Here is a 27172-nt window from a genome sequence, read left to right as displayed (position 1 = left end):
AAAAATGTATGAGCAAGAGAAGAGAGACCTGAGCGCACTGTCCTTTACATGCAGCTTTATTAAGGATGCAGTGATTCAGTCTTTAGATCCTCAACAGGTAAAGCAGAGAAACAAAGAACATTCTTGGCAAAGCTGGACCTGTGCTGAGCTGAACCCTATTTGTATTTTATTTGTACTACTATGTGATTGCCTTCTAATGGTCCAAATACTCACAGCCCGTGGGACTGATTGCCTGACAACTCACTCAGCACAGATCCCTGATTTGCTCACCTGAGCAGGTGTTGGCTTTGTCTGCCTGCAATGTTCTTCGTTTCTCTGCTTTAACTGATGAAGGTCTGAGGACCAAAACCAGAAGGACCGTTGTAGGTTTAATAAAGTTTATTGCACTTGTCTAAGAAACCCTGTATGTTTGACACACTTTTCATGAGCTAATAGAGCTAAAAATTGACATATTTTAAAGACTGAATCAAGCAAGCAATCAAGTAATCCTTGACAACACATTTTTCAAATGTTATCTGGACTGATGATAGTTACTCATTTTTTGTGATCTGATGACATAATCCTGATTAGTTTACAGTAAAATGCCCCCCTTCCATTAGTCTCCGCTCTGTCAGCTTCCCATCAGCAAAGACAAACCTTTCAGTGGAATTTAGATCCTGTTGCTACACCACAGTCCTCTCCAGGCTGCAGGTGGTTATCTTGGATCTCAGATCATGCAGAGATACTGGCAGAGAGGAAGCAGGGAGCAGGACAGCCATCCTATAATGACATCTCCCCCTAGTGGACAGAGCTCGTTAGTACAGTCGTGTGACGCATCTTTACTGAAACTTTGACACATATGAACATATACACATATAATACATATGACAACAGGGAAATAACAAATTTCATGGGTAATATTTGTCTCCCCATGACTAGTGAATATCTACCAATATGTCTGTAAAACAAAACTGACACTTTTCTTATTGATTAAACCGTCCATGACTCACCTGGCTCTTAAGGAAAAGGACAAGTAGGACAAAAAGAAAAACTTCTGCATGCTAGCTGCAGCACAATGTGTTTAATTAAATAAATTGGTATAGTTGCATATATCATAGGCTATAGTGTGCATAAGTTCTCACTTTTTGAGATACTCAACTCAAATTTTGAGTTACGTATTTGACAGGGCACTTTGGGTAAAAACACAGAATTCTTTTAAATGTAAAGAAAATAACAAACTGATTGAGAAAAGACCAGCTCACCTTCATAATGAATCCCTGTAATTTATCCTCTGTTTGAATTAAATAATATATTTTGATCCACCACTCTCACTTTAAATATTATCAGGGGAATATTAGTTTTCCCCTTAATTGACAAAGAATTGTTAAGTGTTAAAGGGAAATATGAAGGTTGAGAACTTATCAGTTCAGCCAGAATAATTTAATCATTTAAAGTCACTTCAGTATTTTAAATTAGCATCCAGCATACATTTCCATAATGATGATATTATTGAATCAGGTTTAAGAATTTAAAATGTGCGAGCGCTTATATGAGCTAGTTTGAGCACACTCTCTTCACGTGTTTCTGCAGCTGTGACAGCCCCGCTGGTTCAGTGCAGTTGAAGATCCATCCCAAACCCAGGAGCGTTTCAGCTCAGCCTTTTGATCACACATGGAGCTCAGTTTCATCATCTGTTGAATATTTCATCTCTTTTTCACTTGCTTGATCACTTTGTTCGCTGATGGAAATTACAGGCCACTGAGAAGCACAAACAGAAAAGCGACAGAATGCAGTTCAGAGAAAACAAAAACGTTCCATCTGTGGGAGAACAAACAGGGCAGCTGACAGAGTTTTGGTGGTTTTGGCAGTGCCCTGTTTTCTCCTTTGTTTGGTCTTTAAAAGCAGGTACTTGTCCTTCTCTTTCTTTCTTTCTATCTTTCTCCAGTTACAACATCAGTTAGAACATCATTACAAACGGCACATGTGCCGCCAACACTCATATCAAAAGTAGCAAAAAAAAAAGTAAATAAGACAATTTCACAGAGTTAGAAAGGTGAAATCAATGTAATAACTATAGTATACATTTGATTGACACAAATTAACACTGCTTACATGACCGAAAGAGATTCTAGTTGCAGTATTAGACCAGTTAACGAAGTTTTAGAAACCTTCAGATAAGTAACACATTAAAAATTTCCTTTGACTGTTAGAACTAATGGAAGGACATACCATCTGTTAATGGACAGAAGGGAAAAGCTTCCCGTCAGTCTCAGTCACTCAGTCCTCAGTGCTTCAATTTACTCCATTAATGCACTTGTTTTATAGCCCTCACTTCTGGGATACAGACTTTTTAACAATACTTCCATTGAAAACAAAAAGACGGATGTTGAAGCTCCATCAAACAATTTAAACATTTAAAGTTTACTCATCGGTCTTCTGAACTTTTTAACTATTAAAGACAGCATGTTAAATGTAACTGAATGGAAGATTTTGCAACAAGGGAAGAATGACTACATGACTCTAAACCAGAGGAGTGCACTCAGTAGTATAGATTTCTGCCAGGAAACAAATGGTGACACACCTACTGCAATACCAGATGCAATCAGCAGAGATTTAACAGTCTAACTCCGCAGTTCAGTACTACATAGTTCTCAGTTTTTTGCATGTTTTCTGAAAATATGTTCTAGCATATTTAACATCCTTTTCACAGACTTTAAGATGCATAGTGATAATGGTAATCTAGCAACCTGGCTTCAACTAACTCTATAAAATTAATAAGAAAACATCAGTACAATAAGTCCAAACTTCTCAATTTTCATTTTTCCATTGTTATTTATTAATAACATTTTGTTCTAACACACCACACATAATAAAACACTTCCCTAACTCCCTTTCCCCTTCTAAAACACAAAGACCAATTGAATTTCACTCAGTTTTCCCCTTAAGCTGCCTTACAGTCAAGACTAGCAGGGATTAATTCATCTTGCATTGTGCCTAATTTTAGTGGATCATAACATATCAGGTATGGAATTAATCTGCAGATGCTCTGGTTTAGCATCAGACAAAACATTTCTGTGGATGCCAGTTTTTGAGCCACAACTAAGGCCAAAATGTGGCCTGCAACAGACTTGGTAAGACTTGTTTTCAGCCTAGCAGTTGTTGGTCATTTGTGACCGCTATCACCTGGTAAGATGAGTGAGGAGTCAGCAGTCAGTATTAATACTTTTCAAGAATTGTGAGTCACTGCAACTACAAGAGTCCATTGAGTATACAACCATAAATACACACAAACAACATTAGGCTGACGGGTCCAGTAGTGTGAGAGATTAGCTGACACACCCACACATGCATCCCCTGCAAGGTTGCAGAGACAACAATAATAAATATATAAATATTTCTAACCTCACACAGTTCAGATAACTGTTACTGTGTCCATGTAGAATTTATAATCTAAGAAAAAAGTTCTGATAACCTTGGGCCTGTTCCTCGTTCTTTTCCCAGGACACATCTTATCTAGAAGTGCTGCACGAGCCCTCATTACAAATGTGTTTCTAAATTGCAGCCTCTGCATTGGAGCGAGCCTTGTGGACATCTGCTTTCTAAATGAGAGCGTAAGTTTTTAGTAGACTGTAAACCAAACAAACATGAATGTGTAAGCTACATAACACATTAAAGCTCCTTGTTGTGGTACCATGTTATTCTGTTTTCATGACTGAAACTATTTCTTCAGTGAAAATTCGCAAAAATGGCAGGGAATTTTAAAAAAAATATCTTTTAAACCAATCCAAGTATGTTTTGTGGAGTTATTTCTTCTGATTCACTCAGAGGTGTTCTTCAGAATCAATAAGCCTTTATGTATGAGTGACTACAAAGGAAAACCTCAATATAGTTACACAAACTGTAAAGCTCTCAAAAGTAAAGTATTGTCAGAAAAAAAGTAAATTTCTAAAAAGTGACCTACTTCAAAACAACTGTGCCGGCCCATCATGGCAGCGCCGCAGTGTTCAAGCTGTATGTTTGTGTTTGTATCTGTCTGCAAGCCGCACTGAACAGAAGAAAAAAAGCCAAATAAAGAGTGTATTTTTCAGTTTATTTTTCATTTCTGTTTTAATTTCTATAACATCATTGATTCAAACTAACAAGACGTCTAAAGGTACCAGATAAAAACAGCAAATTTGTTCAAAATAACTAGTTTATTTTCTGTGGGAGCAATAAAACATGAATAATATGTAGCTTTAAATGGTTGATAGGCTGTGTCCATATTGTATGTCACCCACTATTCTTTGATTGACAGTCGGCCATGCTCCATCTTAAATACTCATAAACTGTCACTATTAAATGGATTGTTTGGATCATTTATTGTGGAGTTGTGGAGGTACTTATCGGTTATTAGTCTATTTTCTGACAGTAGATGCCAGTCGGCATGCCCTCAGTTTGGAGAAACAGACAGGCACCAGCATGGAAACTAAGCAAGGTACTGCTGCGGACAGGGTCGACGACAAAAAGTATTTTAGCCAGTTAAAACAATGTCCACCCACTGTGGCATCAGAGTCCTGTCCAAACCAACCAAACTCCATAGGCAAAATCAGTAATTTTACCTCACAGTACATAGGAGTTGCTGGCTGATGCAATTGGTTAGTTTGGGTTATTGTGTGACTTTGGTGCTTTAAAAGGACAGTTTGGATTCAACAAGGTCACACAATAATGAAAACAAATTAAGCAGTTGAGGCAGCGGTAGACCAACAACTCCCATGTTCTGCAAACTAAAATGACAAATTTTGCTTATGGAGTTTGGTTGATTTGGAAAGAGCGATATTTGACTTATGTAATGGTGGTTTCCTGTCAGAGGTAAATATATTCTTACTATAGTATACACTTAAACTGATATTGATTTTTTTCAGGTGAACCTTTTTTAAGTGGTTTAAACACTTTCTGTTGCTGGTGCTGTCCACGGCAGTACATTGCTTTGCTTCTGAGCTGGTACTCTTCTCTGCTTTTGGGGGGGTGTGCTGACCTGCATCTGCAGCTAATACACTGATTATACAACCCCCACGTTAAATCATCCAACCTATCCTTTTAAATGTACCAGTATCCTCTTCAGAATGATGAGAATCACAATCCCAGGTTTTTGCATAGAAAAACATTAACAGATTTGTTGTTGCACGATCCGAGCTCGACACATCTTTGAGATAATTATACGCCAGTATAAAGTGTGTAAAGTGCAGAAACAGACAGAGTAAGGCAGAAAGTCAGGTCTACAACAGAACATATCTATTGCTCTAGTGAGATAAGGATGGGGAGTTAAGCACGTGTAGAGATAAATAGGAAAGGAAAAGAGGTAGAGAGAGATTGATGAAGAAGAGAATATGTTGAATGATGGCTAATTGAAAAAAAAAAACAGCTGATAAGGGACAGGGAGAAAGAGGAGCTTAAAAAATAAGAAAATTATCTGTTTCAGTAAATAATTACCTTCCAATTATCTGCAGGGATAAGATGAAATGACTTAATTCTAAAATCTAAATCCTTGCGATGCTCACACAGAGCTCCGTTTACCTTTGCTCCATCTCCTCTGCTTATATAACAGCATTTAAAACACTTAAACCAAAGGCCTCCCTGAGTCTCCAAAGATCAAATGTGATCATCAGTTTAGTGATAACTGGAAAAGTTTAGACTCTGCAAAACGAACGTCCTCAGCTCACGTTGATTGTCAGTCTCTCTGTGTTCAGCTCGGCATTACTTGGCCTGGAGTTAGATTCGTGTTTTGTCACATCTTAGGCTTCATCTCTGGATGACCCTGACAAACATCCATCAGCTAATGAATCACTGCAGGGTAAATTCTCCTCCGTTTCCTCAGTTTTTCCACCTTCATCTGAGCTGTTGTTGGTGTCTGAGACCTTGTTATTTTCATCCAGGGCCTCATTTACTGTTGTTTTGTCCTCCTTGTCTGTCTCCAGAAGTCCTCTCTCATCCTTACCTCCTGCCCTGTGCTCTTTGACCTGCTCCTCTGTGTCTAACTCCCCTACTTCCTCTGACAAAGAGTAAATCTCTCTGGAAATCTCTCCTCCACCAGATGCATCTTCGCTGCCGCCCCAGTGGCGTTTCTGGAACAAGCCTAAGTCAGTGATATCTTTGGGGAAATTTCTCCTCTGGCTTGACTTTTCGCTGGTGCTCTCATCAGCGACCGGGGACAAGAGTCCGTTGAGAAGTCCATTGGAGGCTTCAGGCGGCCTGGGTGAAGCTGTAGAGCTGCCTTGCTTTAGGATGGATGTGATGACCTTGAACCGGTTGAGTTTGCTTTTCACCTGGCTGCTCTGAGGGCAGCTGGGAACCTCGAGCGAGGAGGCGGAGTAAGCAAGACTGGAGTCCACTGAGCTGCCGCTGGCCTTTGCTGCCTGTAGAGTGGGCTTCCCTGTCTTCATCATGCCCATCACCTCGTAACGAAAACTGGAGATATCTTGTTTCAGCTCCTGAGAGATTAAAGCAAAGAGTGAGCTCCCCTGGTAAATAAATGCTTTTCACTTAATTATTAGTCCCAGTTGTTGAATCTGCAGAGCACTCTGCAGCGTATTGATTCTGTTTCAACTCAGTCGATACTAAGTGGGTAAAGTTTAATGTATAAAATAACGATACAGCACCTTGTTTTTCTACACAAAGCATAAAAGAACACCTTTATATGGGGTATTTTTTTTGCTTTTTTAGGTGATTTCATGTCTTGTAAGATCCAAATCACAGCTGACAAGTAACTGACAATATGTCTTCATAATAAGCCAAGAGTCTATACTGCTAAATGATGGCTGATTTAACTCAATTTAACTTGAGGGAAGCGAAATCAAGCTGTAAACACAACAATGACTACTATACTACTCTTCTAATGTAACTAAAAAGGAGGTGATCTCTCTCTCTCTCTATTTTTTTTTTTTTTTTTTGCATACCTTGAGAACCACTCACCCAATCTATTACTACACTTGGCAGGTGTGTTACTGGGGAGCCAATGACATGTACTGTCTAATCTGTGCAATTCAGACACACGACATGTTCAGTATGAATAAACTTTGAATAAAGGGGTGAAAATCACTGTGCTGTCAGGGTTTCAGCGCTCTGTGTACTGAGTTGAGCACATCTTCACCATGCAGGACTTACTGTCTGTATGTGTTCCTCGTTTTTCTTGGCAACCATAATCCGATTGACTTCACACTTGGTGGGTGTATTGTGGGGGACCCATGGAAGTGCAGCATTAAATGTGAAGTAGTAATTTTGACAGAGTGCTTACTTTTTGTCCTCGCCCAAGCATGACATATTAGAATTATCGACACTCAAAACTGTTAGTACTAATTACTTAAAATTGATTAATTAATTGGTAACTACAGCTGGTAAAATCATATAGCTCCAACTATCCAGCAACAGCCACTATTAATTTGTCCTCCATAATTGTTATTTTCAAACATCTGTAAACTTTGTCCTCACCAGCAGAGACGGCTTGTGTCTCAATATCAATAATGCAATTGGACAATGGAAAAAAAAACACCAGTGATGTTTTTCTGCTCTGAGATTTTTCAAGTTGGGGTGCTCCTGTAAAAATGTGTGTTAGGTGTTTTGAGCATCTCAAACAAGAGAGACTGTCAAAACTATGGCCAACTAACCTTACAGACTGTTGTTACAGCCTGTAAATCGTTTCAGTTATTTCTCTATACCCAGATTATACTCAGAGCCATGTAAAGAGAGGGTTAAGGTTAACCCTCTGAATGGCACTTGTTATAATCAATGAAGCATCAGCTAATTTGATTTAAGATGTTGAAGTTTTAGTAACCCTGGAAAGCCAGTGTCTAGTGTGAAGTGGTTTGAATGAGTGGTTCTCAAGGACACTGCAAGAGAAGCCAAGCAATCGATTATTTCAAGATTAGAATTCATTTGATGAACATGAGTCCAACATTCCCTCTCCTTTTAGCTCAGTTTTGGTCTCCACCACCTAAGGGAGATATGTGGCTCTTCAATAGCTACTTAATGTTTTATTAAGTTTATCAGCGAGGTGCCAATTCTGTCTGTTTTGGGCTTTTCTTGCCTCTATTTGATAGTACAGCTGAAGAGTAGACAGGACAGGGGGTGAAGAGAGAGGGGATGACAGGCAGCAAAGGGCCACAGGTGGGAGTTGAACCAGTGGCTGCTGCAGAGGACTAACAGCCTTCATACATGGTGCAGACGCTCTACCAGCTGAGCTAAACAGCCGCCTCTATTGGTTTATTTTTCACTGAAACAGCTGCCTGCCACAACTGAAAACTATGTGCTAACTATGAGAGCAGCGTGAGTGAACCAAAACCAAAGATTTGTGGGGTGGAAATGAGAATTATCTTTAGGTCTGTCACTGTGCGCTACCCCCGTCAAATATATGTAGTCAAGCGATCTAATGTTAAACTAGAAATATTCACTGAAGCCACTTTAAGTCTTATTCTTTGCTCTGTAAAACTGTTCCTACCTTGAAGTTCTCTTCAGTCAGGCCTTCTTCTGTCTTGGCATCTCTAATCATGGCGGCCACGTAACGCTTCACCAGGTTTCTCAGCACCTCCTACATCAGTGAAAAAAATGTCTTCAAACACAATAAAATCCTGTCCTATTGAATTTAAGTCATGCTTTACAATACAAACTTAGTCAATCAGTCAGGAAGTAGATGGCGAACATATGTGCATACAAGAATTCAAGCTACATCTACTGTGAAATACAGATACTACAATAACCACCTGCAGATATGGAGACAAATAGAAAACCCTCCACAGAGAACGTGATGAACATCCCACTGAGCGTAATTGTTCTGCCTATTATGTGAGACATCGCAAAAGCATTCTATTGACGGACTGAAATGGAAAGTGTTCAAAGGCAGTCAAAGAGCATAATGTGTGATCTGTCATTTACACTCACACACACACACACGCACACAAGCAGAGAGCAGTAATCAATTCCAGTTTGCTTTTAAAGACTACATTTACCTGGTACTGATGGTTGATCCTCAGGTTCTCTGCTGCCCGCCTCTGCACACACATCAGATGTCAGAGAGAAAGAGTGGGAGATGAGACAAAAAGCATATTTAGTTTTTCATTGTAATATCACAGATTTGTATTAAACTTTGCTGTCTGTGGACCTCACTGTATGAGGCCCCTGAGAACTGCAGCAGAAAACAACAAAGACTTCTGCTCTAAAATGGGTTTTCTACCATCTGAAAAAAATGCATTCTCCTCTTTGGGGATGCAAGTAATGACTATCTGAAGTATTGGTTGATCTGCCAATTATTTTCCCAGTGAATTGCTGAATAACTTTGTCTACAAAATGTCAGAAAATTGTGAAAAATGCACATGATGGTGTCTTGAAATTTCAGTTTTATTTCACTATCAGTCATAAAAAGATATTCTGTTTACTATCATATATAATGAAGACAATCCTGACATTCTGAGCAGGAGCATTGACTGAAATGAATAATCCAATTTATTTTTCTGCCGATCGACTGGGTGCAGACTGGCCAGCGGGAAGATTCCCAGTGGGTTGGTCTTGTTATCCCAGCTCAGGCATTATATAGCTTATATACAGATATTCAATGCGCCAACTTAGCTGCAGTGGCATAGCAGCAGCTTCCATCACCACTGCAACTGAAATTATGTAAAAATCGTTAAGAGTATCTAGCACTTGTTGGCAGAACATGGATAGAAATAGAAAACCTGCAGCTGGCGGCAAAGAGAACGTACACCAAAAGAAAAAAGCTGTATAGTGTGCAATGGACAACCAGTTTATTTAAGCAGGTTGCAAGAGATGATGAGGGCAGTGGTGAAGAGTGCTCAAAGAGGAGTGAGCGGGGAGCAGGTGCTTTGTTTACACATGTTCGTTAACATACTATGTGCTGTGAAGCAGCTAAATGAATTAACTAAGGAACAAAATGGTTTTGTTTACCTTGGGAACTGAATTCTCAAACCCAGCTGCAGGTTTGACCATTTCCAAGGTTTAGACATTCAGAGTCAGTGCATAAATGCTTACAAAAGTTTACACTAAAGCATTGTGTTTTGAAATTGGTCATAAACTTTGACTGTAAATGGACAGATATATAAATATATAAATTTGATCATTTTCTTCTGGACCACTCCTCAATTCACATTATTCCCTGTAGGCATATATTTGTTAGCCAGCCCAGCAATAAAAATTATTTGTTAATTATTGTCGCTACAATATTTTAAATAAAGTAAAATAAAGTAGAATTAGATGTTAGGTGATCATTACATTAATTCAACTTAGAATTTTTGTTTTCTGGACATGCAAATATAGGAGGAAAGCCTTTAAAACAAGTTGTGTTTGTGTGTGTGTTTTTAAATCAATTAATGATTCACTCTTTGACACACAAATTGGTGCTGTCTGACAGCAAATTCCTACTATTTGCTGCCAGACTAATTGTTAAAACTCTGCTACTCTTAATAAACGGCTGAGGCAAATAATGGTGGCTTTTAAAAGTAAGTGATTTGTGCCTGGCTGACAAAATAACACTTCTTCACACTGCATCATGGGTGCGCTGTGTAATATTTTAGAAAAGCTCATCTGAGTGTTTCTGAGGTTTACTCTTCAAACAAACCAGATTCTTTCTTTATATCTCTGTGAGACACATAAATGTGTTTAAGGCTTTGACAGACGACTTACCCCGAGAGTTCCAATAGTTTCGGGCTGCTTAGAGTTTGTCCTCTTGCACACCTGCCTCTTGATCCAGCACATGAGGTACCAGAAGGATTTGGGGCTGGGGATGATGTTGAACGGGGCCGGCAGAGTGGCCCCTTCTTCAAAGTAACTCATCCACAGCTTTGTCCTGGCAAACTTCCACTCGATGTCTGCGTGATCCTGAAACCAAGATTAACTAACATGAAACGCGCTGCCAACACAAGCGCATTATCTTTTCCACACACACTCATGTGGTGACTGCAGTGCTTTTAATCTGTGCTCACAGCGATGTGCTGGTAGGAGTTGTTCATCATGGCTATAAGCATGTTGAGGAGCACCACCAGGGAGATGATGTTATAGGTGCCAAACATGGTGGCGCCGACAAACTCAGTGAACTGATGGTCTGCGTCCACGTTGGTCACATACAGGCTGATCAGACCAAAGATTGACCAGAAGAGAGACTGGAGAGTCTCAAATAACCTGCAGTAGAAATACACACGTTACTCAGATAAATAATATGCATTGGTAACCCTTTCTATGTTTATAATATCTTACATACTTGTAATGGGTAATAATCCACTTATAGCAATGTATAATTACAGGTATAAGCACCCACAAATCTTCATTATACTTTATAACACATAGTAATAATCCTAACACATTATAAAGCATGTTATAATGACTTATAAGGTCAAGTATCATAACAGATAATAATTTCTGGTCACTGACATTTTTTGCAAGTGCCATAGCGTATTATAATTCCCAGCTGTTTTACATTATGATCATTTGTAAATGTGTTATAATCACAGTTATAATGCTTCACTGTGTGATTATACATTAATTTATACTGATTATACTGTTCAAAGGTATTTATTAGTTTCTGACTCTAGAAAAGCTGGAAAAACTTTAAAAATCTACAAAACTACTGCATCGCTGAATTTTTTTTTTTTTTAACCAAATCACATACATTTGTGTTATTCTATGTGACCTCCTTTTTATAATTAATATTTTTTTTTACTTCCATTCCCTGAAACTGTTTGGAGCCTCCCCAGGAAAAACCTCTGTCCTATAGCATTTTGAATATTGACAAGTGCTTAACTAATCAGTATTTCATTTAATTACAGTGCTATAAGCAGATTCTAACACATTATAAGAAAATTTATAATGTATTATAGACATAATTGCCATAGAGAGTGTTACCGAAGGATTTCCCATAAGTATGTGAAAAACTGGGTTTATGAAATTTAGCTAAAGTATCAGTTTCTCTAAGCAAGTGAAAAACTTTTGAGAGTTTTCACAAATTGAGCAGTAACATACACTGACACAAGTCTATCCTCTGCTCACTACATCACACATCTGTGCCACACATGCAAGCACGTTTAGATTCATGTGAACTCACGTGGAGAAAGCGTTGTTCTGCTCCACACAGCGGATGCCTTTGCATTTGTCCTTCTCATCTTCAGCCTTGGTCTCATAGTAAAAGTACAGCTGGTTCAGCCCGTTAGCAAAGGCCAGTAGGACCTTGAGAAAGAGAACACAGTGTGTGCAAAGTGTAATTATTCAAGCCAACCCTGGTCTTTCTTAGTCATATTTACTGTATACATGTGTATATTACTGCATGCAAAGATTTGTGCATTTACCAGACAGTAGATGAAGAGGAACTTGAGGATGTCCAGCAACATCCTCCCGAGAGAGATCTGTAGCGGCCCCAGATGAGAGTTGGCTGTGAACAGCGAGATGAGGCGCAGGGAGCTGAAAATGTTTGCAATGGCAAACACAGCCTCTGCTACTAGTGTAGGGTGCCACATCTCCCACTGGTTCCTGGGTTTACTGCCGCTGTACTGATCAGGACAAAGAACAGCAGGGAGATAAAGTGAGAACACATGAAGGTTACACTACAGCAGTCTGTTCCACTGCTCTTCTGGTTACCTTGGTGTAGGCTACAATCTTGAGGGAGATGGTGGCAAGGTACAGAGAGTTCATGACAAAGTCCATCAGGTTCCACCAGTCATGGACGTAGTCTTGGAAACCACCATCCCACATTTGTTTGATCTCTGCCCAGATGAATCCTACAAACACACAGATCATCGGTTCAGAAGTATCTTTACAGAAAGGACACCGAAAATACTTGCGTCTGATTGGCTGGCAGGTGTCCCTTAAAATAGTACAGAGTTATTTCAGGCATCTGGGTTTGTGCCAAAAAAAAGTCACGTTCATTTTCTGCTTAGACAACTTTAGGTGAGTGGGAGTTACAGCACTTCTAGCATGGATGAGCATGAAACTCTCCTGACTGAATCACCAGAACAAAAGATCAGATACGGCATTATAAAATATCTGTTTATTTCATTTACAAGACTAATGTAGCTCTGTGACACTGTACTTATGCACAGTGGTTACGCCAACATGCTGATGTTCAGCAGGTACAATGTTTATTATGGTTACCATCTTCATTTGCATACAGACTTTAGCTGAACCAAGTATTTGGTCATAAACCAAATAAAATTTTTGACTTAGTAGTGGTGCTAAATGAACAGTCTGTGAATCAAAGAAGTTCTCAAAATTTACCATGACAGTGTGACATAACGTTAACTTGTGCAGACTGTGTTTCCTGCTTTTTTCCATATTTAATTTTAAAATTTTCAGTTTCAGTTTTGACATGGACAGCTGAAGATATGGCAAGAAAGGTGGGAAAGAGAGAGAGAGAGAGAGGGAGAGAGAGAGAGGAGATGACATACACCAGCCACAGTAGCCACAGGCTGGAATCGAACACAGATACTTGCCCCTGGCCTTGCCCTCCCCTGTTTTCTCTGTTCCTTGCCCGATTGTCTTTGCTCTATCCTGTGGGTTCATCCCTTTCCAGTGTTAGTCTTTATATTGTTTTGGACTTTGCCTACTCCCTGCCTGGATTTGTTTTTGTTTGGGCTGAATACCTGTGTATGCCCTTTTTAAATCTCACACCGTCTGAGTCTCTGATCTACCCAGAAACATTACAGCGGCAAAATTCATGACAATCCATTCAAAAGCTGTAGACATAATTCACTCAAAACCACAAACTTTAACCTCATGGTGGCACAAGAGGAAAAGTCTGGGGAACATTTAAGTCATGAGGGAAACATTAATATCTGTACAAAATTGAAAATCAGTGGCAGTCGTGGCAACCAATCTAATTGTTATTGAGATATTTCTGTCGGGACCAAAATGGACGACCAACTTATGACAGATTTCTACCATATGTATAACCACATTGCTAGTGTTTGTAGACGTAAGGAGAGAAGTCAACTATGACTCCCAAACAGTATTTCTCTAAGAAACATCAAATCACTGAACTAAAATTTCTGTTGCATGCATCACAGTGGGTGAATTAAAGACAAACAAACACACAAATTGAATTTGAATGTGAATGTTGAAAATGTTCTGAATAGGCAACATCTATGATTGGTGCCTTGCACTGGTGTCCCTTTCATAAGAACGCTAACTGAGGATTAACGGGTCGTAATTGGAGCCATTTAACATAACTGATGGAATAAACATGTTTCAGGAATAAAGTTGGTTAAACTGACAACAAGCAAACTTGACAAATGGTTGATAAGTTGAACATCTGCTAATCTTTTTGCCTATGTCAAGAGGCCAAAGTGTTATTTTTGTACATCGTGAGGACACCCAAGCACCCTTCACTACAAACACCCTCAGGCCTCATTCCCTCCACTCACCCAGCACCCAGGGCAGGATCATCCACTCCACAGTGGTTGGTGCGGGCCCCTGCCTGTCCTGCTCGGTGGTGACGATGTGCTGGGAGGCGAGCAGCAGCAGGAACAGAAAGGTCAGGTAAGACGCTGTGTGGCAGATGAACTTGATGAAGGGCTTGCGGATGAAGAGGCCGTAGCGACTCTTGGGAGCGATGAGGTAGCAGAGAGCAAACACGGGGTAGAGGAGGCCGATGAAGACGCAGGTCAAGAACTTTCCTGCCCACTGGCGGCGTCTCCAGCCGGGGAACTCGTCATACCACCGGGACGCCAAAAGCTGCTGGCAGTTTGGCTGAGCTACAAACTTAAAGAAATAAGAGAGGAGAGGGGAGAGTTAAACTTTTCAACTGTCTGATCTACAGAGAGGACTCAAAGCAACTTCACTAATCTGTGGTGGAATTGCAGCATGTTCACCTGCTGGGAAACAGCATCCCCAGCCCGAGGCTACGTAGTGATTTTATACAGAACATAATGCTCTAGTGACCACATGCCAGAATTAGCACCTGCAGTGAGTTCCAGTTTAGAGCACACAAACGTAGGAGTGGGATGTGTTGGTGGTGTCAGAATTTGAAGGGTAATCATCAACATGCATGGATATTTCAGACGGAAATCAGGAAATCAACTCAACAGCAATGTCTCTTTCCAGAAGTCTGATTACTCAAGATAATCCATTGTTTTTTCACAGAATCTACCGGAATTACTTTCTTTCTATTAGAAAGAAAGTAGGTCTTCCATGAAACTGCTCAGAACAAGCTCTGTGGATTACTTTGAGAAACAGGTCATGATTTCTGGAAAGAGACACTGGTGTTTCTGGTGTCTCACCACGGTTCTAGTGCCATTTAATCCCGTTATATTTGAGAGCAGGTAGACATCTCAACAACCTAAATCTCCAAAACTTGGCAGCTCACACCAAAACAATCTATGCATAAATAGCACTACAAGTAAGGGGAAAATGTGTATTTTTGATTGTAGGGTGAACTGTCCCTTTATAGGTAGTGAAAAAGCAACCAGATTAACTGATATAAGAGCATACAGTATGTTTAAGAGGCATTTGATTATTTACTTGATATGATCATGTGTGTATTATTAACGTGACATCAATATTTCATTTTTTAAATATCACAGTTATCATCAATACTGCAACACCCCTATATGGAACATAAATCAATATGTGGCAAATATTTTGTCCTCTTTTCTGTTGTTTGGCTCGTTTGATGTTTTGTGTTGTTGACTCACATGGATACTTCAGTAGGAAATCAGATAATGGCTGTGATGATACCAAAAACAAAACAAAATACAACGCAAAAAGGATCCTTGTGGGCTGTGAGGTCAGTAAAAAAGGAATTTACATGTTAGGTGAGGAGACAAGAAGATCATATTTTTTAGACTGCATTGCATTTCTTTTTGATTTTCCTGGGATAATAACATGGTATCTTTTGAGATATCTGACATCTAGCAATTTTTGTCTCTTACTCACGACAAGAAAATGTCTGCAACATAAATCAACGTGTGGGAAATGTTTTGTCCTCTTTTCTGTTGTTTGGCTTGTTTGATGTTGTTGTGTTGCTGTGAGATCAATACCTTATGTGGCTGCAAAAGTTAAAAGAAAACCATGGGAAATTTTGACTAACTTTAATGCCATGCGCCTGCTGGTAACTGACTACAGGTTTACAATCAGCCAGGCCAAAATATCACTGCATCCAAACTGCAGCTGTGCTGTGGGACTGCCTCAGCCAAACGGACTGAAGCATCAGCAGCATCTGGTGATAATCTCAAATTATCTGGGATACATTTTCTTTTAAAGGTCCAGTGTGTAAAATTTACTGGGATTTATTGGCCTAATATGGCAGAAATAACATATAATATTCACCATGTGTATGTTTTCATTTCTCTGTAATTACCTTAAAATAAGCATTGTTGTTTTCATTACTTAAAAAAAAAAAGAAAACACCAAAACTCACACTATAATGAGTCGAACGGCAGGCGCACACATGTACATGCTAACACACTTACACAGGCACAGTCAATGTGACACATCACGTCGAGGCTCTCTGACGGAGTCAAAGTGTAGACCGGCACTGTTAGTCTGCAGCCTGGTTACCATGGGAACCAGAGATCCCCACTGCGTCGGGGTCTTGAGTAGAGTGGCTCACATTTCCATACTTTAACTACAGTCCTGTCACTAAACTTGAGAGGAAATGCACAGAGGGAATATAGGAGGGGATGAGTATCATGGATCAGTGGAGAAGAGGAGGAATTCTCTTTCTTTTTCCAAATGAGAGAAGAGGGATAGAAACAACACCAGATTAAATACTAATATCAAATACAGATTATTTTTCTTGTGTTCAAACTGAGTGCTGTTCGCTCGCTGACTGATTCTCATATTTGATTTGGGTTTGTGACTGTACACTAGAAATAAAGGTGCTAACTAGAACTATGTAGGGTTCTTCCACTTGTCCCCAAGGAAGAGCCCATTATTGTTCCTGGTAGAATCTTTTAGGTTCCACTTGGAATCCATAGAAGGTTCTACCTTGTGTAAAGTTCCACCCAGAGCACCCTATGAAAGGTTCTGCAGAGAATCCTTCTATGGTGTAATAGTTCTACCCGCAACCCTCTATGGGGTTTCTATGCACAACCTTTCACCTTCTAAGGGTACTAACAAGAACCCACCGAGAGAGTTCCACTGAAACATTATTATGTTCCGAGGGTTTTGTCTTGAACACATCTGCGGGGTTCTACCAAGAACCTTTTTTGTTCCAAGGGTTTTTTTTTATCTAGAACACACCCATGGGGTTCAATCAAGAACCTTAATTATACTGCAAGGGTTTTATCTAGAATCTAGAACACACTCAGAGAATTCTACTGAAAACCCCTTTAACATCAATCAATGATCTAGTGTCAACTCGTTTCACCAACATGTCAACATATTCTGACAATGGAAGAATAAAAAGGAAAGGAAAAGCAAAAAAAAAAAAAAAAAAGCTCCTCTGCTGATTTTCTATTTTCATACGACTCCTTTGAGTATAAACCTTATTACAGACAAAATGGCTTACCCTATTTAGTCGCAACTGAAAATCTGAAGCTGACCCATGGGTGCAGGCTAAGCCTTGTAATGAAGTACTTCAGGCCAGAAAATAATAAAATAAAAACTGAGCAACTGTTTTAAATTGGGCAACTGTAGAATTGTACCGTCTAGTTACAGGGAGCTTTGATATATTTTTTTTCCACACCTGTTTTTTGTCACAGGTGTTTGGACACTTGGAGTGAATCGTCCATACAGAAACAAAAGAGCTCATTTTTAGCTTCAATCTTTCACTGCCTGTCAGAATTTTATTCCTAATTAATGACAGTAAACAAGAGGTACTTGAGCTGCCTGATGTCTTGCCTTAATCAGCATGATGCATTAAACACTGGCTGTGGTGCTAATGAGGTCAGAAATTAAGGTAATTAACATAATAACTATGTATCCATGAGCTGTAATAATAACCACCTCTCCAAAATCATATTATCTACTTCAAGAGAGGTTTTTACTTAATTATTTTCATTTTATATTTTGAACAGTTACAGCTTAAAAATATAGAAAACTCTCCAGTCATCCTCTTCTCACCCTCATGACTGAAGGTTTGGTTTAGTTCTTAAGTGCACAAAATTATTTTCACATGAAAAGAGAGTTGCAGAATCTCCCAAACAGTTTAAGAGAATGGTGACCAGTTTTAAATCACACACACACACACACAAAAAACAAAAACAAAACAAAAAATAGAAAAAAAACCCCTAAAATGTTCCAAATACCGCTTGTCTGTGGTAATCCATTCTAAAACTCCTAAACTGACTAAAATCCGCCCACAGGGAGTTAAAATATAGCTTTGAAAAGGATTCAGCATCCTCACCAACCCCCTAACCACTCCAGTGTTGTTCAAATTGGCCATGCAGTTGCTGATATAACATCCATATAAGCGATTTACTTCTAAAACTCGGCCGTAGTAAAGCGTCCATATTTGCCTCAGGTGGCTTGTTCACACAACTCATACAGGATCACTCCTGGTTTCAAGGCCAGTTGAAACAGTGTCCCTCCACAGCCGTCCCTGCCTCTCTACGCTGTCAACTATCCAGAAGTGCCAGAAAAGTGCTTATCAGCGTGCGAGGGGACAAGTGAGGGTGCTTTCTAGCTCTGTGAAGACAGATTCCCCCGCAGCTTTACCAACATGAAAGCTCTGCTGAAACTCTTCTCCTCCACTTTCACAGACACACACTGACAAGCGTGCGACTTACAGCTGGTTACGTTTTAGCCGCTATTTGCTTTGGTACGAGTTGAAACACAGGTTGATATGAAGTCCTTATTTTTAAGACCATAGACTGGTTCAAATATTTTTCAAAGTAAGAATAAGGATCACTCCATGTAGTTGACAAATGTGCCAAAAATCATCGACACAAACTGGACGCTGTCATGGAAAGGGTATCTCCTCACTGGTTTTATCAGACAACATCACATCACATCACCCCAATCCTGGCTTCTCTTCATTGATTGTAAGATTTTACTGATCGCTTTCAAAGCTGGTCTGGGTCTGGAGCCAGGCTATGGCAGAAATGTTGACTCCACATGAGCCAGTTCGCAGCCTTAGATCCCCAGATGGGGCCCTTCTGGCCGTTCCTAAGTTGCGGTCTAAATCTAATTGACTGTGCTTTTTCCGTGAGGACACTCGGCTTTTATTCTTTTAATCTTTTTATTATTTATATTTAGACTTTTTTAGTTGTTTTACTTTTTTTTTTTTATTGTTCTCATCACTTTTATCATTCTTTCTTCTCTTTGCTATGTTTCTACAAAGACTTTTGTTTCTTTTAATTTTACCTTATTTTTGTCTTGCTTTTGTTTGGCCTTACTGTTTGACTTTCTGCTGTTACATTGCCTCCTGGTCCTGCTCTTGCTTTGTCAAAGCACTTTGTCAACTCCATTTTAAAAAGTGCGATATAAATAAAGTTATTCTTATTATCTATTTTTGAGTGTGTAAGCTTAAATTCATGACTTGTTTGTTATTTGTTCTTTAATGTATCGTATTAATCTTATAATGAATTAATAATGAAAGAAGTGCTCCTCATCGTATGTTATAAGTTAATTACAGGAGAGCTGCAATGATTAGTCAATTAATTGATTATTTGATTAATTTGCCAACTATTATGATAATTGATTGTTTGGTGTCACTTAAAAAAAAGTCATATGTTCATAATCAATGTTCATATTTTCTGGTTTCTTTTGTTGTATATGACATTAAACTGAAAATCTTTGGTTGGTGGTCAAAACAAGACATTTTGGGGGACAACACCTTCGGGTTTGGGAAACACTTATTAACATTTTTAGTTATTTTCTGACATCTGGTATTTTATCAGCTTGATGACAAATAGGATTTCTGAATCAACAGACACACTGATGATCACAGTGTCTGTCATCTTTAAACCATCTGAACTGGTCTCACACTTACAAAGAACAATGTGGTGATGGACTTTACTTGACCCCAGGAAAACAGCACAAACATGAAGGCTGATGCTGAAAATGTCCACTTTCACAATGTGTCCCACGACTATGTGTACATTCATAATAGAAACTACAGTAACAATCAGATTATATAAAGCACAACTGCTTTGTAACAATGAGATTTACATGGACATTTGAGTATTCTTCAAACTGCGTTGGGAACAAGTGGAGTGAATGTCTTTTTCTTGCTCTTGTTTAAATCATCTGAAGGCTGAACATTGCTCAGCACTTGAGACTGAACTGTGAAGACAGATATCAGTTGCAGTGAACTGCTGACGATTGAGTGCTAATGGTCCTTCACTATATAACACAAATTCCTGTTAGTCCAATTTCATCTCTGTTTAATGGAGACATTAAAAAGATCTCGATACACTGAACTGCAGTTTTTATGAGATGTCACAAGGGGGCAATGTCAAACTACTGCATGTAACATTTATAGGTTTCCCTTGGCGCCTCTGAGACTTTCAAATGTTCAAGAGACAGCTGTTTTCACTCACACTGAGACTCTTCAATGTACTCACCTACAGTATATTTTTGCAAGTATATGAGTACAAATGAAAGTAATCCACTGCTGAATCCCTCAGGGAGGTAGAGGGTATAATCGCCACTTTAATGCGTATGTGTTACTGATCATATTTATCTGATTTAGCCTCCCGCTGCATCAAAGCGCAGGCTGCTCTGTTAGTTCAGCTCTTTAGATGGGAGGCCTGTGGAGATTTCTCTTCAGACTGTTATAAATTGACTTTCCAAACCCTGGGAGCGCAGCAGCAGCAAAGCCGCAAAACACACACAGATGCAAGGATAAATACTAAAAAAACATAAGTGAGCGATTTTAAACACACATAAGAGGGTTAAGAGGAGAGCTGTCCTTCAGTTTGTTCAGTTGAGGGTCAAAAACATTGTCCTCGTGACTCGCTGCAACACTTACTAACAGCCAGGACTATAAAAAAAAAAAAAAAAAAACACACATTCAGGCTGAATGTCACACCAATTATAGGAGCTTTGAGTGTTTGTCTGCAAAATGGCTGAAAGAGATGAGTAGTGATCACACCAGAGACATAACTGCTCTCTGCAAAAACAGTCAAATGAGCCTTTGCAGTCCAACTGAGTGTCCACTTAACCCTTGATGCCTCACAGGGGGCAAAACCCAGTCTGGCTTAAAGATCATATGTCACAGGCACAAAGCAATCATAATAAATACTTCTGTATCTGTGTGTGTGTGTGTGTGTGTGTGTGTGTGTGTGTGTGTGTACATTTACTCTGTGCAGATGTCCCAGCAGATTGCATCAGAAATCATTGTTACACGCAGTTCTACAGCGAGTGAAACGATTTCCAATGCAAATCGTCATTTGAGACTCTGGACAATATCTTTAATGCTGTGTACTTCACACATTTCATGTTTCCTCAATGAACAGTTTATTAAAGACTGTATGAAAAACCCTGCACCTCATGGCACAGACCTGGTGCAGAACTGCAGAACTTTTGCAAGACTACTATACTGTCTCAACATTTTACAAAGGTAAAACCAGTAGTCACACAACTGCATCACTACAAATTTTGACAAATTGAGATCAAAACAAGTAAAAAAAATCTCCCAGTGCAGTCAGTACAGATGTGTAGTATTGTCACAATACTACACATCTGTACTGACGTGCAGTATTGTCACAATACTGGAACTTCTAACTCAATACAATACTACAAAATATTCGATACCATGGGGGAAACATGGGGGCATAATTTTTTTGATTTTTAGTAAAAGGTAAATATAACAAGGCTGTAACAGGACAACATTTTCTTATTAGATCAGGCCTAAAATAACTAAATTATATAATTAACTAATCTTAGAAATGAATAGCTAAAAAATGATTAATAAAAAATTAATAGTTAATAGTGTCCACTTCCAACTGTCAGTGGGAGGAGAGAACAAGGAAGTGCAGCTGGTACTGGTGAATCGATACCACGGAAAATTAGTATTGAAACCATTTAAAATATTCGGAATCAATATGTATTGATAAATTGACGTTTTTGTCAACACTACAGAGGTGGGAAATTCTTTTTCATGGTGTTCCACTTGAGAAATTGATCAGGCTGTTGTAGGCCGGACACAAGCGTGATATAAGGTTCTAATAATGGCCAAATTTCTAATAGTGGAACAGTCAGAAGTGTTCTATGGGACATGTAGATCCATCCATCCATCCAGTTCTCTTTCCCAACTTGTAAAATACCAACATTTTGTCACTGACCCTCAGCAATTTATATAGACATGCATGGTGGTTAGAAATAGAAATTGACTCAGCAGGCTTTCAAGTGTCTCTGTTTAATTGTAATTGCAGTATTTCAAAGTGCTCATGATGGCCTTGTGGGCCACACTGAACCTTTCAGTGAGTCGGATCTGGTCCCTGTTCCGTGTTTTGCCCAATCTGCACCATTATCATCATCATCATTGTTTTCAATAAAGTCAATTTATTTCAAGCTTTTTTGTTTGCGTTTTTGTTTTTCACAAATTTGGGTTTGAGTTTTGAAAGGAACAATAATGCAGATTGCTTTGTTGGAATGAAAAATGTAACTTGACTTTAGAAAATACCTGAAACTAATTTGGAAACACATTGAGGTAAGGGAGGCTAAAAATTGTTTTGCTGCCAAAAAGATTTCCATTTGTTTTAGAAATGTAAGACTTTACAAACTCAATTATAGAGAGAAATTACTTTATAAGGAGGATTTTTTTTTTCCACTAAGTGCACAACAGTACTCGCAAAACTCAAAAATGCACACACATATACAGGTTTACAACATTTCTGGGGACATTACCCTAACAATAATCACTGCTTGCCTCAACCTAAGCCTTCCTCTTCCCAAATGTTTCCCAATACTGAGCCCACTGTTCTGCATGTTTTAGGTGTTTCCCTGCTCTAACACGCCTGATTCAAATGACAAAGTTGATATCAGGCCTCTGCAGAGGCTTGATGATGAGTGATGGAGCAGGAGAATATATAAAACATGCAGGGCAGTAAGTCCTGAGGACCAGGATCTGGAAACCCTAACCTAACCCAACTGTCTAACTGGGGTTATGTTTTTTGTCCCCATTTGCACCAGCTGTCTCCAAGTAACTGGTCTTGAGTCTTAAATGTGTCACCAAAAATAGCTTAAGTCTGACTCACACACACACACAGAAAAATAATTTCCATCAGAATAACTTTACCTTGAAATGACTGCCAAGCACGCTACCTGTTGGGACATTTATCATTTGAAAAGGGCAGCTGGGTGGATTGTTACCCACATCATGAGTTACCGTCCTCCATCAAAGCCCCTGTGCGATCGAAGGGTGTTATTGATATAATGCAGGAGAAGGGCATGCTGGGATATCTCCTGGATAATTAAAACAGTCCCGGGGAGAGGAGATGTGTGGAGGAACAGTTGTGACTGAGCCAGCAGGACGGGCTGTTTGTTCACAGTGTGTGTGTGATGACAGATTTACTGCCCACAACAGAGAGGCTGGGCAATCTGACAGGGGACTGTCCATCATCATGTCCACCTGTGGACCTTCAGTACTCCCAATTGTCCTTTTGTGACTCAACAAGCTCATCTGCCAACCTCTGTTTTGATGAGCAACAACTGGATGGATGACAGAGGAAACGGCAGCTCCATAAATCGAGACGCCTCCAAAAGTGCATCTGCTCCGACAGCCAGGCAGAGCACCCAGCGAAAGACAGCTGAATGAATTATACGTCGCTCCTGGGAGTAATGTGTCTGCTTCCTCATCTTTTTGCTTCACCTTTATATTCAGCGGAACAATTCTGCAGCGTAATATCTGTTTAACCCCTTTCTTGTTGCCTGAGGAAACCTTTAGCAATCCCATAACGTAGCAATGCTCTCAGAAACGGGATTCCCAGAAAACATAGCTCATGCATCAATTGTATGATTTTCTACTCTAACTCTTTTCTCTGCACCCCACAGCACTATGCTTTTAACATATGAATATATCAGTTAATATGCAGAGTTGGTATGCAGATAAATCATTTAAAATATATCTTGTATTACTCATCTGTTACAATTATAACATCGCTGGGGCATTAAAGGGATAGTCTGGATTGTGTGAAGTGGGGTTGTATTAGAAACGTATCCATTGTCAGTATATTACTAACAGTCGATGGTGGTTGGCACAGGAGAAACAGAGAGGCGCATGGACATATGCAGTGTACTGCTGTGGACAGGGTCAGCAACAAAATGTACGGTATATTAGCCACTTTAAATAGGTTCGCCTAAAAAAAATGATATCAGTTTGATTTTTCGCTATATTTAGAGTATTTTTACCACTTCACCTTGCCATCAGAGAGCCTTTTCTAACAGGAACTTCCATTATGTAAGCCATAAATCACTCACTCAAAACCAACCAAACTCCATAGGCAAAAACATTAATTTTATCTTGCACAACACAAGACTTGTTGGCCTGCCATTCCCTCAATCTGTTAGTTTGTGTTATTTTGTGGCTTTGCCAAATTCAATCTGCCCTATTAAAACACAGTAGCCACTTAATGACACAAACTAACTAACAGCCTGAGGCAGCGGTAGACCAGAAACTCACGTTTTCTGGAGGTAAAAATATTCACTTTGTCTGTTGAGTTTGGTTGGGGAAAGCAATGTTTGGCTGTTTCCCATCAAAAAGGCTGCTCGATGGCAAAATAAAACCGTGTAAATAGTCTACATAATCAATTAAACTTTTTCTGGGACTCTGTCCACAGCAGTACATTGCTTAACTTCCGTTTAGGTACTCCTCTCTAATTCTCCAAAATGGGAGCATGTTCACCAGCATCTACTGTAGGTACTACACTGACCCAACAAGTACCTCATACAACCCCACTTCAGAAGATCTGAACTATCACTTTAAGGGAAGAAACGCTATACATTTTAGACACCGTCTCTGTCAGTTATTCTAGGTATTGAAGGTTTGTACAGCAGCAGCTCGTCTTTACTGATTTACCTCATTGAAATGCTTTTCAATTAGCTCCCCCCCCCATACTGCTGTAACTGTATGTAGAAGTATGGGAGCAGTGGACTGTAAAGGTAATATTGCTGTGGTGTTATCAGGTTTGAACCATTTCTCTCATAATTATTCATGTGTGTTTAGAATGGAATTCACATCACAACAAATATACTAAATAAAATGGCCCAGTACACACACTGGCATGCTAACTTCAGTAAATATGTCAATATAACACAGTAAAATATACAGATGTCTTGGACATGAAATCAGAACGCTTTCTGTAGATAATTTTAGTTAACTGCAGATTGTTTTAAGCTAAAATTCATACATATAGCACCTTTAACACCAGAAAATTACATCACTTTACTGTGATGCTGTCTTTAAAACCAGGAAAATACAACTCTTATGCAAAACCATGATATAAAGATATCCAAAACCTAAGACGGTATGACGTCTCAAACCATGATACTGATATAATATCAATATATTGCCCAATCTTAATAGTCGACAAATTAAGATCTACAGAAACAATTTTAATATGGAGTCTCATGTTATCTTGCAGCTCCAAGCTTTGCCTATCAGTCATCTGTGTGAGCTGCCAAATTGAAAACAGATAAAAATCCTATCCAAACCAGCGTCTGGCACCGTCAAAAAAGAACCTGATGCTAATCTAACATCATTACACTGACTCATACTGGCTGGCAGTTACACCTGAGAGAAGACATTGGCTTGGTGCTGCAAAAGCTCCAGGCTTGGCAGTCTTCCCCGGGCAACATACAGTGAACGCTGTCTGCCCGGGGCACACTGAAATCTAACAACAAGCTGTACAGTAGATAATGTAGAGAGCAATACTGGACAGTAGAGGGAAAAAAAAGATTAGAGGAGGAGAACCAAAGAAGAGCATGAAAAAACAAGATGTGATTTCATCTATTTTACAGATTTCAAAAGGCTAATAGGGTTATTGCAGTCATATCTGACTCGAGCAGCTCCCCTTAGGTACAAGAGGGGGCAGGTGCGCTTGACTGAGTGGTATTGTGTGTGTGAGATCATTTTGTTGATGGCCGACGGGATGATATTCTCTTTCTTCCCATTTCTGCTGCCTCTAAAATAAAGAACCGAGAAGCAGCAGTTTCTGTGTCCTTGTTTGTCCTTCGAAGGCGACTGTATTCTTGTGTTTAAATTGTGATTTGATGGCAGAGTGAGTATTAAATTAACTACAAGTGTAGAGCTCACAGCACACTTTCTTTTCACAGTGTTTGCCATCGGAGACATTATTGCTTAGCTTCTACGCTGGTGCGCCTCACTGCTTCTCCAAACTGAGGGCATCTTTGACCTCCATCATCTGTAGGTAATAGACTGACTATTTAAGTACCTCATACAACCTCGCATCAAATAATCTGAACTGTCCATTAAACATTAAACACTAATGTTACGTATCATGCTTACCTCTTTTTGGTGGTACTTGATAGCTAGTTTGAGTCTTGCCAGGTCATTGTTGCCCTCCTCATCCAGCAGGTTTATGTCATCTCTGTAGTTAAGGATCATCTCCAGCTCTCTGGAGCTTCTCGTCTGGTCCAGGAGGTCCTTGGCAAACTGTTTACACTGCTGAGACAGCTCCTCATACTCTGATTTGAATTCATTCTCCACCTTAAAAAAAGAGAGTATGCAGAATACGGATACCGTTAATACACACCAATGGTCTTGTTAGAATTGAAATGTAAGTCAATATAGTGATTATCTCAGAATGCAGGTAGAAAGAGATGTTTCTAAATCAAATGTTGCCTCTGGGTATTTTGTGTTTCAAACTTGTTTACAGACATTTATTAAATGTGCCAGTCTCTGTAAACCATCCATCGCAGATTTTGAGGGTTTGTCTTTACACCAGCTAAAATGTAATGAGTGCACACATTAAAATTTGTGTAAAATATATGAAAACTGAATTTAATTAGTCTCAGGAGACAGGCAAGCACACAGACTTATGCAGTGTGAACTAGAGAGCATCTGTTCTAAAACATTTCCATTTCAACTCAATGAAAGAATCCAGAATCTACGGCCATTGTAATTATTATTGTGAATTTTCATAGATGAGCCTGGTTTCTTTTTCTTTTTTTTTTTTTGTTTTGTCAAATGACATTTACATAGACCAATTTACGTATATTAATGCTTGGATAACACAATGGTATTATGAAAGGGCCAATTCCATAGGCCATTTGTCTATTATTGTGGGTTATTTTTAATCTAACCAACTAAAATGCGATA

The 27172-nt window shown here is 39.3% G+C and overlaps 1 protein-coding gene across 1 annotated transcript in view; it reads right to left on the bottom strand.

The window, feature by feature from the left end:
• Nucleotides 1–4050: 4050 nt before the first annotated feature.
• The window catches only part of trpc4a (transient receptor potential cation channel, subfamily C, member 4a), a 42869-nt gene continuing 19747 nt past the window's right edge, over nt 4051–27172 (bottom strand). Inside the window, exons 6-15 of the mRNA XM_084729676.1 lie at nt 26360–26560; nt 14370–14706; nt 12589–12728; nt 12300–12500; nt 12059–12180; nt 10944–11139; nt 10645–10839; nt 8958–8999; nt 8450–8539; nt 4051–6446 (exon numbers count right to left, since the gene is read on the bottom strand). Coding sequence (XP_084585802.1) covers nt 5751–6446; nt 8450–8539; nt 8958–8999; nt 10645–10839; nt 10944–11139; nt 12059–12180; nt 12300–12500; nt 12589–12728; nt 14370–14706; nt 26360–26560 — 2220 coding nt within the window. The 3' untranslated portion in view covers nt 4051–5750. The remainder of the gene's footprint in view (nt 6447–8449; nt 8540–8957; nt 9000–10644; nt 10840–10943; nt 11140–12058; nt 12181–12299; nt 12501–12588; nt 12729–14369; nt 14707–26359; nt 26561–27172) is intronic.

This window comes from Lutjanus erythropterus, chromosome 11 (genome assembly GCF_056507025.1).
Source record: "Lutjanus erythropterus isolate fLutEry1 chromosome 11, fLutEry1.hap2, whole genome shotgun sequence".
Taxonomy (NCBI): Eukaryota; Metazoa; Chordata; class Actinopteri; order Lutjaniformes; family Lutjanidae; genus Lutjanus; species Lutjanus erythropterus.
This window is presented reverse-complemented; position numbering and strand designations above follow the sequence as displayed.